The sequence below is a fragment of the Callionymus lyra genome, chromosome 16 (assembly GCF_982586985.1).
Source record: "Callionymus lyra chromosome 16, fCalLyr1.hap1.1, whole genome shotgun sequence".
In the NCBI taxonomy this organism is placed as follows: domain Eukaryota; kingdom Metazoa; phylum Chordata; class Actinopteri; order Syngnathiformes; family Callionymidae; genus Callionymus; species Callionymus lyra.
Window position 1 is genome coordinate 17,522,058 of NC_141833.1, and position 14,044 is coordinate 17,536,101.

Consider the following 14,044-nt stretch of genomic DNA (forward strand, 5'->3'; position numbering starts at 1 on the left):
GTTACTAATACATTGGTCAGTGCAAGTTCGAGAACTTTGTTCGTTTTTGTTGTTATGAGTGTTGTAAATGATTACTTTGACAGTAACATGTTAAAGTAACTACCTTAATTTTTGCGGTAACAAGTACTGTTACTAATACATTTGTAAGTGCATGTTACAGTAACTTTGTTAGTTTTTACGGTAACAAGGGCTGGAACTAATTACTTTGTCAGTAACATGTTAGAGTAACTACATTAGTTTTTGCGGTAACCAGTGCCTTAACTAATTAATTTGTCAATAACATGTGACAGTAACTATGTTAGTTCTGCGTTAACAGGGGCTGTAACTAATTACTTTGTCAGTAACATGTTACAGTAACTACCTTAATTTTTGCAGTAACAAGTACTGTTACTAATACATTTGTAAGTGCATGTTACAGTAACTTTGTTAGTTTTTATGGTAACAAGGGCTGGAACTAATTACTTTGTCAGTAACGTGTTAGAGTAACTACGTTAGTTTTTGCGGTAACCAGTGCCTTAACTAATTAATTTGTCAATAACATGTGACAGTAACTATGTTAGTTCTGCGTTAACAAGGGCTGTAACTAATTACTTTGTCAGTAACATGTTACAGTAACTACCTTCATTTTTGCGGTAACAAGTACTGTTACTAATACATTGGTCAGTGCATGCTCGAGAACTTTGTTAGTTTTTGCTGTTATGAGTGTTGTAAATGATTACTTTGACAGTAACATGTTACAGTAACTACCTTAATTTTTGCGGTAACAAGTACTGTTACTAATACATTTGTAAGTGCATGTTACAGTTAGTTTGTTAGTTTTTACGGTAACAACGGCTGGAACTAATTACTTTGTCAGTAACATGTTAGAGTAACTACGTTAGTTTTTGCGGTAACCAGTGCCTTAACTAATTAATTTGTCAATAACATGTGACAGTAACTATGTTAGTTCTGCGTTAACAGGGGCTGTAACTAATTACTTTGTCAGTAACATGTTACAGTAACTACCTTAATTTTTGCGGTAACAAGTACTGTTACTAATACATTGGTCAGTGCATGCTCGAGAACTTTGTTCGTTTTTGTTGTTATGAGTGTTTTAAATGATTACTTTGTCAGTAACATGTTACAGTAACTACCTTAATTTTTGCGGTAACAAGTAATGTTACTTATACATTTGTAAGTGCATGTTACAGTAACTTTGTTAGTTTTTACAGTAACAAGGGCTGGAACTAATTACTTTGTCAGTAACATGTTAGAGTAACTACGTTAGTTTTTGCGGTAACCAGTGCCTTAACTAATTAATTTGTCAATAACATGTGACAGTAACTATGTTAGTTCTGCGTTAACAGGGGCTGTAACTAATTACTTTGTCAGTAACATGTTACAGTAACTACCTTCATTTTTGCGGTAACTACTGTTACTAATACATTGGTCAGTGCAAGTTCGAGAACTTTGTTCGTTTTTGTTGTTATGAGTGTTGTAAATGATTACTTTGACAGTAACATGTTACAGTAACTACCTTAATTTTTGCGGTAACAAGTACTGTTACTAATACATTGGTCAGTGCAAGTTCGAGAACTTTGTTAGTTTTTGCTGTTATGAGTGTTGTAAATGATTACTTTGACAGTAACATGTAACAGTAACTATGTTAGTTTTTGCTGTTATGAGTGTTGTAAATGATTACTTTGACAGTAACATGTAACAGTAACTATGTTAGTTTTTGCTGTTATGAGTGTTGTAAATGATTACTTTGACAGTAACATATGTTACAGTAACTATGTTAGTTTCTGCAGTAACAAGTGGTGGAATTAATTACTTGGTCAGTAACATGCTGCAGTAAACTATTTGCAGGAACGAGTGAGGAGGAAGCTACAAACAGCAATTGGTTTCAATGTAGCTTGAAGCTATAAGTGGCCTTTGACCCTGAGGGAGCTACAAACAGGAAGTTGTGTTAATATATATTGATGCTACAAATGACCTTGGATCCTAAAGGAGAATCAAACAGGAAGTGGTGTCAATACGCTTGACCTTTAAGTCACTGTCAACCCTGAAAACAGGAAGTTAGCTATACCTGACCTTTAACCCTAACAAGAAAGCGGTGTCAATGTAGCTCGTTGCCAGTGAGTGACTCTTGACCCCACAGTCGGTGAGAGTCACAAGAATCAGGAGTCCTCCTACTCAAAGAAACCTTTTTCATTCGTTTCCCGTGGATGACACGGCCTCATCCTCGGCTTCCTCGCCGACGTTTATCAGCGACGCGAGCTCGACCTTCGCTCAGAGCTCAGAGTGTCGTCGTCTCTCTGTTCCGCCTCATCCCTTCATCCTCTCCCACCGCCCTGACTTTTATAGCTGGATTGTGTTGTTATCCCTCGGTTAGGTTCAGCCCACACTGTCGCTGTGTCGCGGCTCAGCAGCCACACACACACACACACACACACACACACAGGGTGTAGACAAGCGTGGATTGTGTACATACGGACGCTGCGATATAAAGGACGTGAAGGAAGTGTAAGGATGCGGTCGGTGTGTTTTTTGCCTCCTCAGAAAACACACTCATCAAAGAGCTGTAAACAGAGATGCTGATTTAACGGAGCATAACTTGATGTTTTTTTTTAACCAGTCCAACATTTTCTTAGAACACGATAATCCTTGTTACTCCCACACCATTAGTCACAGAAACACGAGTCGAAGAGAGGGAAAAGTAGACGTTGAAATTCGACAAAAGTTTTACCCATGAGGACGAGCGGCGGCGACTGCTTTGCTCGCACACGTTTGACGATGATTATTAATGGCTAGAAACTGTACTGCGCTGGAAGTGTCAATCATTATTATTTTTATTAATATTATAATTATTTATTATTATTATTTATTAATATTATTTTTATTAATATTATTATCGGGTCAATTATTATTAATGGTTAGAAACTTTACTGCGCTGGAAGGGAAGGGGGCGGAGCCACGTGTACCAGGGGTGGTTTATTTTAGCGCACGGCAGCTAGTATTGTTAGTAAATAATCAAGTTAGCAAGCGTAGCATTAGCTTTGCTATATCATTTTAATATTAACAAAAATACAAAAAGTGTTACAGGGAGATACATGTTAACTTCACTACAGCTTGTACTCGTAGCTAATATTTAAGTTAGCAATTATAGCATTAGCTTTGCTTTTTCATTGTTTATTTTCTGATCATCAACAGATAAAAATGCGTTACGGGGTAGGAGATTTTATCTCAGTGCAGCTTGTACTGTTAGCGAATAATAAAGTTAGCAAATATAGCATTAGTCTTGTTATTTAGTTATTTACATTCTAATAATAGACAGATTAAAAAAAAATACAAAAAGTGTTAACTGTAACCTCACTGCAGCTAGTACTTTTAGAGAATAACTAAATTAGCATTAGTTTTGTTTTATTATTTACATTCTAATAAAAGATAAATACAAAAATACAAAAAGTGATACAGGTTGGTAGATTTTACTTAATTGCAGCTAGCACTGTTTGCAAGTATTAAATTAGCAAGTATAGCATTAGCTTTGTTATGTAATTGTAAACGTTCTAATCTTCAACAGATACAAGATACACGTAGATAAATGTTAACTTCACTACAGCTTGTAGTCGTAGCTCATATTTAAGATAGCTATTATAGCATTAGCTTTGTTATTTCATTGTTTATATTCTAATCCTCAACCGTTTCTAAATGTGTTACAGGTTGGAAAATGTAATGTTACTGCAGCTAGTACTTTTAGCAAATAATTAAGTTAGCAAGTATAGCATTAGCTTTGTTATTTCATTGTTTATTTTTCGATCGTCAACAGATACAAAAATACTAATAGCTACTGGCTAGATACTAGCACTGTTGGCATTAGCTTTTAATTTCATTGTTTCAATAGATTGTTTAGCAAATAAATAAGTTAGAAAGTATAGGATTAGCTTTGTTATTTCCCTGTTTATATTCTAATCCTCAACAGATACTAAACGTGTTACGGGGTTTTGTGTTAGAGGACATACTGTAGCTATTATTCTAATGGAATAATTACGTTAGCAAGCATAGCATTAGCGGTGTCATTTCATGGTATACATTCGAATCTGCAAAAAATTGAGTGTTCAGGGTTGATAAATATTACCTCACTGCAGCTAGAACTATTAGCGAAATAGCTAAGCTAGAAAGCTTAGCATTCAGTTTTAATTTCCTTGAATATAGTTGAAAAAGAAAACGTATGCTAACATTTCTATCCATCAGGTGCTACAGGGTGCAAAGCTAATTTAGCAAGTCTATCCAACTACTTATTTAACTCAATACCGAGTAGTACTTTACATTTTAAATGAATATTTTCTTTCTATTTTAATTTTACGTGGGGCTTTCAAGATATGAGTACAAATAACAAATTACTTTAGGGTTTTTTCATAGGAGGCATCTATTTCACATGGAGCCTAAAAAACCTGAAAACTGATAAAACAAGAATCTTGTTGGCCTTGACCTCAAAGGTCATAAGGTCAGCCCCCCTCAACACACCTTTATCAGACACAAGCACAAAAATCCCAGCAGGTCCTGCTCACCTTCCAGCTCCACGTCTCCTCGGTACCAGCGCAGGCTCGCCGGGGGTTTGCTGCCGGTGCTGGTGCAGGTCAGGGTGACCGTCTCGCCCTCCCGCACGGGTTCCTCGAAGCCCGAGATCTGAGGTTTGCTGGGAACTCCTGAAGAGAGGAAGGAAGAGAGGGAGAGCGTGAATGCAGCAGGACTTCCAGCAAACACTTCTATGGATCTAATGAATCCGGGCCGATCGTCTCCTCCTCGTCCTTGAACGGTTTGATTCCATTTCAGCCGAGGTTTTCGGATCCGAGAACACGTAAACGTGGTCAATTTTTAATGGAGCCGCATGTGAGCGTGGAAGCTCTTGTCAGCGAGGCAGCATGGAATATTAATGCGGGTATAATCCTGCAGGTCCAGGACGGGCTCCTGTCGAGACCCGCCGGCTGCACGGGAGGGAGAATCAAGCGCCGGTGAATTATTCCACTCTAGGAGATGAAGCGTCGTCCGATGCTTACAGGAGTTTAAATAAAAAACAGAAGTGAAACCACCGCGTCCGTCAACGTGTCAAAACTGAAAAACCCGGAGCTCGACTCGCCCGGTTTTCCCCCGGTGAGTTTCCCCAGCATGCATTTTTAACGCTGCCTTCCCCCCCGGGGTCATGAAATATTGAAACCAAAGTGTCACAACTGTCAATTGCCGCGGATCAAAAATAACGACAGAAGCAGGACGACTGGGAAAGCGGTGAGGTTTTCGTCGCTCGTGATCGTCGGTCAACACTGAACGACATAAAACACTTAAATACATAAAAATCAAATATGAAAGAACTTCTAGAAATTCAAGCAGTACAGGTTGTTAAACAATTCAAAATGTAAATGTAATATTAAAAAAGACAATACATTGGAAACAAAAGTTGATGGGAAGACTATACAAAACATAAATATAACATATATTAACATTAGATTATGTTCACCTTTACAAAGGGCTGAGAGAAGAAGTTAAATGTTAAAAGATGTATGAAGAAAAAAAGTATTTTTTATTGAAAAAATAGGAGTAAATAACAAAACAGAAATAATATAAAATGCATTTTGTAAAATAAGACTTTTTACCAATTTTGACCAATATTAGCATTTTAGATCAAATTTATATGAGGAAAATATAAATAAAGATAATAAATTATAGCCCTTATTGATTTATTGATTTTTAAAAATCAAATGAATGAATACAAATTATACTATTCTATTTTTAAGTCATAATCATTTATAATAAAAAATCCCATATCCATTTATTAATTTAAATATAAAATAAAATAAAAATACAAACTCTACATAATATATACATTTTCATCCAAATTTACAGATAAAAAAGTCCCGTAAATAAAAGTTTAATCTTGAATAATGACATATTCATTTTGACTAATATTAGCAGTTACTACTAAACTACTAAATATATATACATAATACAATGTATTAATTATAACGATTTATAATAAATAAATAAAAAACATTAATATCAAATGAAAAACGGAAATTGTACATAGTACATACAATTAAAAAAAAATGTTTTAAATATAAAATTTCGTTTGAACACAAAACAAAATGTTTTTAATTAAAAAAATTAAAAAAAAGTTGAAAAGGAAGTTTCATCTGAAATAGTAAGATATTAATTTTGACCAATATCATTAGTTTAAATCCAATGTTAATAAGAGGAAATATATATATATATAAATAATTAAATTGTAATTTTGGAAATTACATACATTTCTATTAGAAAAAATCCAATATCCATTTATTTATATTAATATGAAATATACAAAAACAATTCTACACAACATATAGATTTTCCATCTGTGAGCTTATGCTGGGGTCACATGACCTTCTGTGGTTCGCTGTCACATGACCTTCTGTGGTCCGCCTCTGTGTATTTGAAACATGGGATCGATGGCTCGTCATTGACCGTCGTGTTGACACACTCCATGTTGTCCTGGACTCTGATTTTAATATCGTGAACCGCAGGCCGTCGTGTTGTTGTGCAGCACTTTTAGGAAACAATTTAGAGAAACACTGAGAGCTCAGAAACACGAGCCGCTGCACCAGCAGCTCCCGCGGGTCCTGCGGTGACACGCACTCGCCCATTAGCCTGATGCATTACCGTAATACCTGCTGTTTTGGCTCACACACGAGTTCACCATAACAACATCTGAGTGGATCGATATCTGAACGGCGGCCGCTCGTCGATGAGCGACTCCGCCGACATCCATCCAGGATTGATGTTTTTCAGATTGAAGCCGAGATGACCATGAAGCACCAGAGAAAAAAAGTACTGGTACATTTAGTAGATAGTTGGAAAGAATATACAGTTTTAGTGTTTGAAATGAAAAGAAAATGAGTAGTAGCAGTAATTGTAGAAGGTATAAAAGTTGAAGCTAGAGTTTGCTAAAGCTAGCAGTAGTTTAAGCTAGCATTCGCTGAAGCTAGCACTAGTTTAAGCTAGCATTAGCTGAAGCTTGCTGTTGATGAAGCTAGCAGTTATTATAGGTTTGTGTTGATTGAGATAGCCGTTTTTGAAGCTCGTGGATTCTAGCAGTGACTGAAGCTCGCTGTTGATGAGGCTAGCAGTTATTCAAGCTAGCAGTAGTTGAAGCTAGTTGTAGTTGATTCTAGCAGTTATTGAAGCTTGCTGTTGAAGATGCTAGCAGTTATTGAAGCTTGCAGTGGTAGGAGCTAGCAGTTATTCAAGCTCGTTGTTGATGAAGCTAGCAATGGTTGATTCTAGCAGTTATTCAAGCTTGCTGTTGAAGAAGCTAGAAGTTATTGAAGCTAGCAGTGGTAGGAGCTAGCAGTTATTGAAGCTAACAGTGGTTGGAGCTAGCAGTAGTTGATTCTAGCCGTTATTAAAGCTTGCTGTTGATGAAGCTAGCAGTTGTTATAGTTTTTTGTTGATTGAGCTAGCCGTTATTAAAGCTTGCTGTTGATGAAGCTAGAAGTTATTGAAGCTAGCATCGGTTGGAGCTAGCAGTAGTGGATTCTAGCAGTTATTGAAGCTCGTTGTTTGATGAAGCTAGCAGTGGTTGGAGCTAGCACTAGTTGACGCTAGCAGTGACTGAAGTTCGCTGTTGATGAGGCTAGCAGTTATTCAAGCTAGCAGTAGTTGAAGCTAGCAGTAGTTGATTCTAGCAGTTATTGAAGCTTGCTGTTGATGAAGCTAGCAGTTATTGAAGCTTGCTGTTGATGAAGCTAGCAGTTATTGAAGCTTGCTGTTGATGAAGCTAGCAGTTATTGAAGCTTGCTGTTGATGAAGCTAGCAGTTATTGAAGCTTGCTGTTGATGAAGCTAGCAGTTATTGAAGCTTGCTGTTGATGAAGCTAGCTGTTGATGAAGCTAGCTGTGGTTGGAGGTAACGATAGTTGACCCTAGCAGTAACGGAAGATCGCTGTTAATGAAGCTAGCAGTTATTCAAGCTAGCACTAGTTGGAGCTAGCAGTATTTGACGCTAGCAGTTTGTAAAGCTCTCTGTTTATGAGGCTAGCAGTTATTCAAAATAGCACTAGTTGAAGCTAGCGGTATTTGATGCTAGCAGTTATTGAAGCACGCTGTTGATAAAGCTAGGAGTTATTAAAGCCAGCATTGGTTGATGCTAGCGGTTATTAAAGCTTGCTGTTGATGAGGCTAGCAGTTATTCAAGCTAGCAGTTATTCAAGCTCGCTGTTGATAAAGCTAGGAGTTATTAAAGCTAGCATTGGTTGAAGCTAGCAGTGGTTGACGCTAGCCGTTATTGAAGCTTGCTGTTGATGAGGCTAGCAGTTATTCAAGCTAGCAGTTATTGAAGCTCGCTGTTGATAAAGCTAGGAGTTATTAAAGCTAGCAGTGGTTGACGGTAGCAGTTGTTAAAGTTAGCAGTGGCGAAATATAGCAGCAGCCAAAGCTAGCAGTACTCATGGAAGGAAGAGCCAATAACTTGTGCAGGAGTTGTGTATTCAACAACAACAGTAGTTGGTTGTTGTGTCATCAGTCCTGAACTCAACAAACTTCCGTCAAGTCTTGAACGCAAGAGTTTCCTCTGGACAACACAAGAGTCACGCTTGTGTCCAACTTTCCAGGAACTTCAAAAAAAATATGGCGGCGTTGAGCGTTGGATTCAACTCTTCAAAAGTGTCACATTCCGGTTTGGAACTTGTGCGAGCTGCCAACAACATTCAGACCTGACGCTTTTTTTTTTCTTGTTGTTGCGAGGAGTGAAGGCGCGAGGTGACAGCTGAGGAGCAATATAAATAAAAAGATGCAGAAAGCTTCAAATGATCCATTTAACTTTGACACATCCTGGAGGCGTGAGCGGGAATTAGAGCAGCTCTGCAGCCAGCCTGATTTGTACAGCCGTCAATCAAACACGGCGACGCAAACATGAGTGACGGAGGCGAGGGGGAGGAGCCTCACAGAGGTGTGATGGACGGTGTAGGTACGAATTTCGGTCCCCCCTAAAAAATCGGTCCCCCCACTTCCTACGTGATGACGTCACACGCGGCATATGCGAACGTCTCTTTAAAATATTTTTTATGGGTTGAAGAAACGTCAACAGAACGTTTACATGATGACTTTTTACCACATAAAACATTTATATTGACAAAAAGACGATCTTCGTCAACATAATCACTTTCCGTTCTTTCATTTCCTGGTCTGACGATACATGTGTTCGCGCTACATGTGACGAAGCCGCTGATTGGCTGAAGCTGTTTTACTAATAATAACACACAACTGTACAATGAAATACAAACATTCAAGTTCCGAAATAATTTGCTTTTCAAATAACAAAAATGTTACAATATTCCCCTGTCAATAACTTATGTGCAGTTCGGATCATAAACACCTCAGTAATTATTTAAGTATTATGTTTAGAGAACAAATCTCAATAATATGAAAATTAGAACATTTTTATTGCCAGTAGTGTTTAAAAATACACAATATTTTTTTTGTATTGAATACATTATACAAATGAAACAAATAAAAATAAAGTTCAATAAAGTGGGCATATGTACATTTAATAATTGATTTAATTGATTTTAAATAAATCTAAATGAAACATAAATAATTACTGAGGTGTTTATGATCCGAACTACAGACAAGTTATTGAAAGGGGAATATTCTAACTTTTTTTTTTTATTTGAAAAGCAAATTATTTCGGATCTCGAATGTTTGTATTTCATTTTACAGTTGTGCTTTATTATTAGTAAAACAGCTTCAGCCAATCAGCGGCTTCGTCACATGTAGCGCGAACACTTCCTGTTGGTGTCAAAGTCACATGATCGTCAGACCAGGAGATGAAAGAACGGAAAGTGATTATGTTGACGAACATCGTCTTATTGTCAATATAAATGTCTTATGTGGTCAAAAGTATCATGTAAACGTTCTGTTGACGTTTCTTTAACCCATAAAAAATATTTTAAAGAGACGTTCGCATATGCCGCGTGTGACGTCATCACGTAGGAAGTGGGGGGGACAGATTTTGTAGGGGGGACAGAAACATTTAGATTGAATCCTCCTCACCAGCAGGGGGAGCCCATGAGCGAAGGAGGCGTGAGACTCACCCAGAACGGTGACGATGGCGTGGGCCATGCGGACCGGCATGGTGAAGATGGAGCAGGTGTACTGGCCGTCGTCCGACAGCTGCACCTCGGCGATGGTGATGGAGAGCTCGGTCGGGGTGGAGCGATGCAGCTGGATCCGGTTGTCCCTCAGAGCTGAGGAGACGACAAGTATTGATTACTGATCAGTTTTTTTTAACTTGACGACAACAAGCATCGGAGAAAATAAAACAAAAAAACTTCTGGTTTTGAAAGGAAACAAAGTTGCCACGGAAACATAAGATGATAAAGGAGGGAGGAGGGCCGGGTGAGGAGTTCAGAGAGGAGATGATGCAAGTGGAGGAAGAGGAGGAGGAGGAGGGATGAAGGAGAGCTGAGATCATGGGCAAAAAATAGCCGGGGCGCGAGCGAGCGGGGGAAGACGGAGGTGAAGAATGTGCGCGAGTGAGTGACAAGACAAATAAGACATGTCAACATGGAGGGTGATAGAAGCGAGGGAGGAGGAGGAGGAGGAGGAGGAGAGATCATAGAGGAGACGTAAACGTCTTTGTCTTCAAACCCGTCAAAAGAACGAGAGGAAGCTGATGATGATGATGATGATGATGAAGATGATGAAATGATACGAAACTAACGTTTGTTTCGTTGACAGTGTTGACCTCTGCTGAGTTTTCTGCTCGTGACAGTCCGTGTACTTGTACCACCTCTACTACTTTTACTACTTCCTGAAACACTTCAACTATTTTTTAGCTGTTTTTACTATTACTAATTTAATGAATAATTTGTAAATTATTGTCCTTCACGCTACTAATATTTATACAGCTAGTACTTCTAGTACAAAACCAACTACTTCATATTCTACCTTTACTTCAATTACTACTCCTTATAACGATGACTATTTAAGTATCAATTCTAGTGATACTAAAATATACTTCTACATTCGAATTTTACTATCAGCAGCAATGATACTACTGTCACTATTGATTAAAAACTACTATGACTCACTTATTAAAACCTCTACTTTTAGTGTTCATATATATGACTACTTTATTTATATGACTACAACTTTAACCATGAATATTTCTTCATTGTTGACAGTAGATACAGTACTACAATTATTTCTTAAACTACTACGTTCACTGCACAAGCAACTACTGCTGTTTCTATTTATCTTTAATAAAAAAAACTACTTTTACTACAACTGCGTCTCCTGCTAGTAGTACTTTGAACCCTTGACAGATAAGCATCTTGATAGTTCGGCTGCTGCAACGATGAGATTTTAATACATATTCAAAAACCAACACATGCTATAAGTATGTTCTGAATTTTAAAATCAGTTGTTGTTCTACTAGTAATAGTTAAAAAGAAAAGGATTTATGAGGTTACAAAAAAAGGCTGACTTGTGGGCCTTTTTAAGGATTCATTTTTTTGTTATGAAAATAATCAGTAGCATTACAAGTAATATATACAAAGTCAATTAATATATATTCTTTATAATTCTTTATTAAAGAAGAAAATATCACATTAGTTCAAGATTTTCTTTTAAATACAATTCAAAAATAATGAAAAAAATGTAAAATATGTTGAAGGAAACACTAATGTAAAAAAACTCCATCTTAATAATGCAGAAGAATAACAGTTTAATGATGTTTATTTTAATAATCTTTTCTTTCTTAAATACTTTTTATAAAGCATGTCACTGGTGTTAAACAGGGACATCTCAAGCCAGAGAGACTTAGCATGCTAACTCAATAGCATATATGATAACAAAACTTTTTTTTAACGACGTTTACAAATAACATAATTGACTTTACAACAACAATCACTTCTGGTCATGTTGGAAAAGTCTACGCGGCGCGAGTGCTAACAAACTGAAAATGCTAATATTGTTTTGATAGGCAAACAGTCCGAGCGACTCATGTTTGTTTTGTTCCGCGGAAGGATTCTCGTTGTACTCGCCTCGATTACACAACTCTTTTGTTTGTGATGACAATTACAAACAAATAGACTCACAAGTCACATCAGAGCATGTCGAGAACCAAACAAACGCACCATGAACTAGCTAGCATCTGGAAAATTAGCATTCTGGCGTTCCTCCATTTTTAATTTTTTTTTTTTTTACAACTTGGCTTCACAAAACATTTCCGTACCACTTAACGGCGCTGAAGCCGATGGAAGTTCGCACCGAAGATGCTTAAAGAGACGTTCTGTTGGAATTCATAAGTGCCGGCGTCTTTTGAAGAAGCTGGAGGACGTTTGTACGGCGCGAGGCAGGGAAGTGACAAATTACGGCGACGGGACGTTTCCTCGTTTTTCACAGATGAAAGTGAACTCGTTCTCCAGATTTACGGGAGGACGACTGTTATTAATGAGGCTCTGAACATAAAAGAGTGGGAGTAAAACCCACATTAAACATCATCAAAGACTGAGGTCAAAGACTTTTTGACTAATATTTATGCCTCGTCCACACCTATCTCGTCAGTTTCTCAGAGAGAACCGATGTCTGTACGATGACGCCAGTCTGGGACAAAGTGCCGAAAAAGTTGGATCTGAGTGGAACAATAGATTCTAGAACCGCCATAAATTCAAAAATTTGAAAGTATAGGAAAACTGGAAATTGTAAAAATCGGCAAACTAGAATCACTAAGAGAATTGTTCAGTGAGAATTTCAAAAGACGACATTTAACAAAACAAGTTCGTAAAAAAAGGCGTAATCGTGGAAAAGAAAATCACAAATTCCGAATGTAATTAAAACCATGATTTTCGGTTCTCGTTTGGATAATCAATAACTTAAGATGGAGTATTAAGATGCAACCGAAACAGTTCCTGTTTTCAGAGTCAAATTGGACGTTATATGAGAAGGTTCTGTATTACTCTCTCCTTGTACAAGTAAAATAGTTTCGACTTTAAAATCGTAATTTGCATGATCATAATAATATGTAATACAAAAGAGTTGCACAAGATGAGTCAAGAAATAAAATGAGAATTTCACACTAAGAATATATTTGCACTTTGTTCTTTTTATTTGCACTTTGTTCTACTTTGTCTGCTGTGAACTGGAAATCAAATTTCCGGAAGGAGATTTCTTGAATAAGTAAGTAAGTAAGTAAGTAAGTTAGTAAGTAAAGGTAATTTGTAAATCGCCTTTTTTAAGATTAATAACATAGATTTGAATTTTCACCTGTTACGGATTAATCTGGCAGTGGGTCCTAAAGTGGTCCATGCTGCCCCCTAGCTAGATCGCAATGCATTGACAGCGGGTTGTACAACAAGTTAGAAGTAAAAGACAATTAAAAATGAATTTAACGCTCACAAAGATACATTTAAAACAATGTACTACGCCGAGGACAGCCATGAAAGTATCATATATGGCCCAAATGCTTACTACCATCATCTGAAATCAGAGATCGTCCAGGAATTCTTTCTGCTAACTTCTTTTCACAATGTAAAATTGTCACATTTTTACGTGATAGTATCGGAATTTCACCTGGACAAAATTTGTAACGTGTTGGGGGTTCAGATGTCGTTTTGATGAACCAAAGTTACTGTTAAGACTATGTTGGACCAATGAACCCAGACATAGCGGTGTCGAAATCTTTTATTCCTTTTCCACATTAGTTATCCACCATTTTGACTTTCTATGAACCTTAGACCCCCAAGAGATACCTACTTTTTGAATGGAAGACGGTGAAAAGTCTCTTTGTCTACGACAGACCTGGGCCAAAAGTGTGGCCCTTTGACTGTGGCCCTCATGAGGTGACATTATGATCATGTTGGAAATTCCTTTGATCGCCAACTAACGATTGTATTTTTTATTTACTTTGTACGATTTCTTTCACCATATAACACACCATAACATGTATTTTCTGTTTGTTTAACACACATTTCCTTCTCTTTATTGTTTTTTTTCCCCTCAAAAACATTTTGAAGGAAATAAAATAAAAAAAT

At 37.2% G+C, this 14,044-nt stretch overlaps 1 protein-coding gene across 3 annotated transcripts in view; it reads right to left on the reverse strand.

Moving 5' to 3' along the window:
* The window catches only part of cadm3 (cell adhesion molecule 3), a 173,154-nt gene that overhangs the window by 40,351 nt on the left and 118,759 nt on the right, over positions 1-14,044 (reverse strand). For all 3 annotated transcript variants that reach the window (XM_087810642.1, XM_087810643.1, XM_087810641.1), the window contains exons 4-5: positions 10,103-10,255; positions 4,551-4,688 (exon numbers count right to left, since the gene is read on the reverse strand). In XM_087810642.1, the coding sequence (XP_087666768.1) occupies positions 4,551-4,688; positions 10,103-10,255 (291 nt within the window). The remainder of the gene's footprint in view (positions 1-4,550; positions 4,689-10,102; positions 10,256-14,044) is intronic.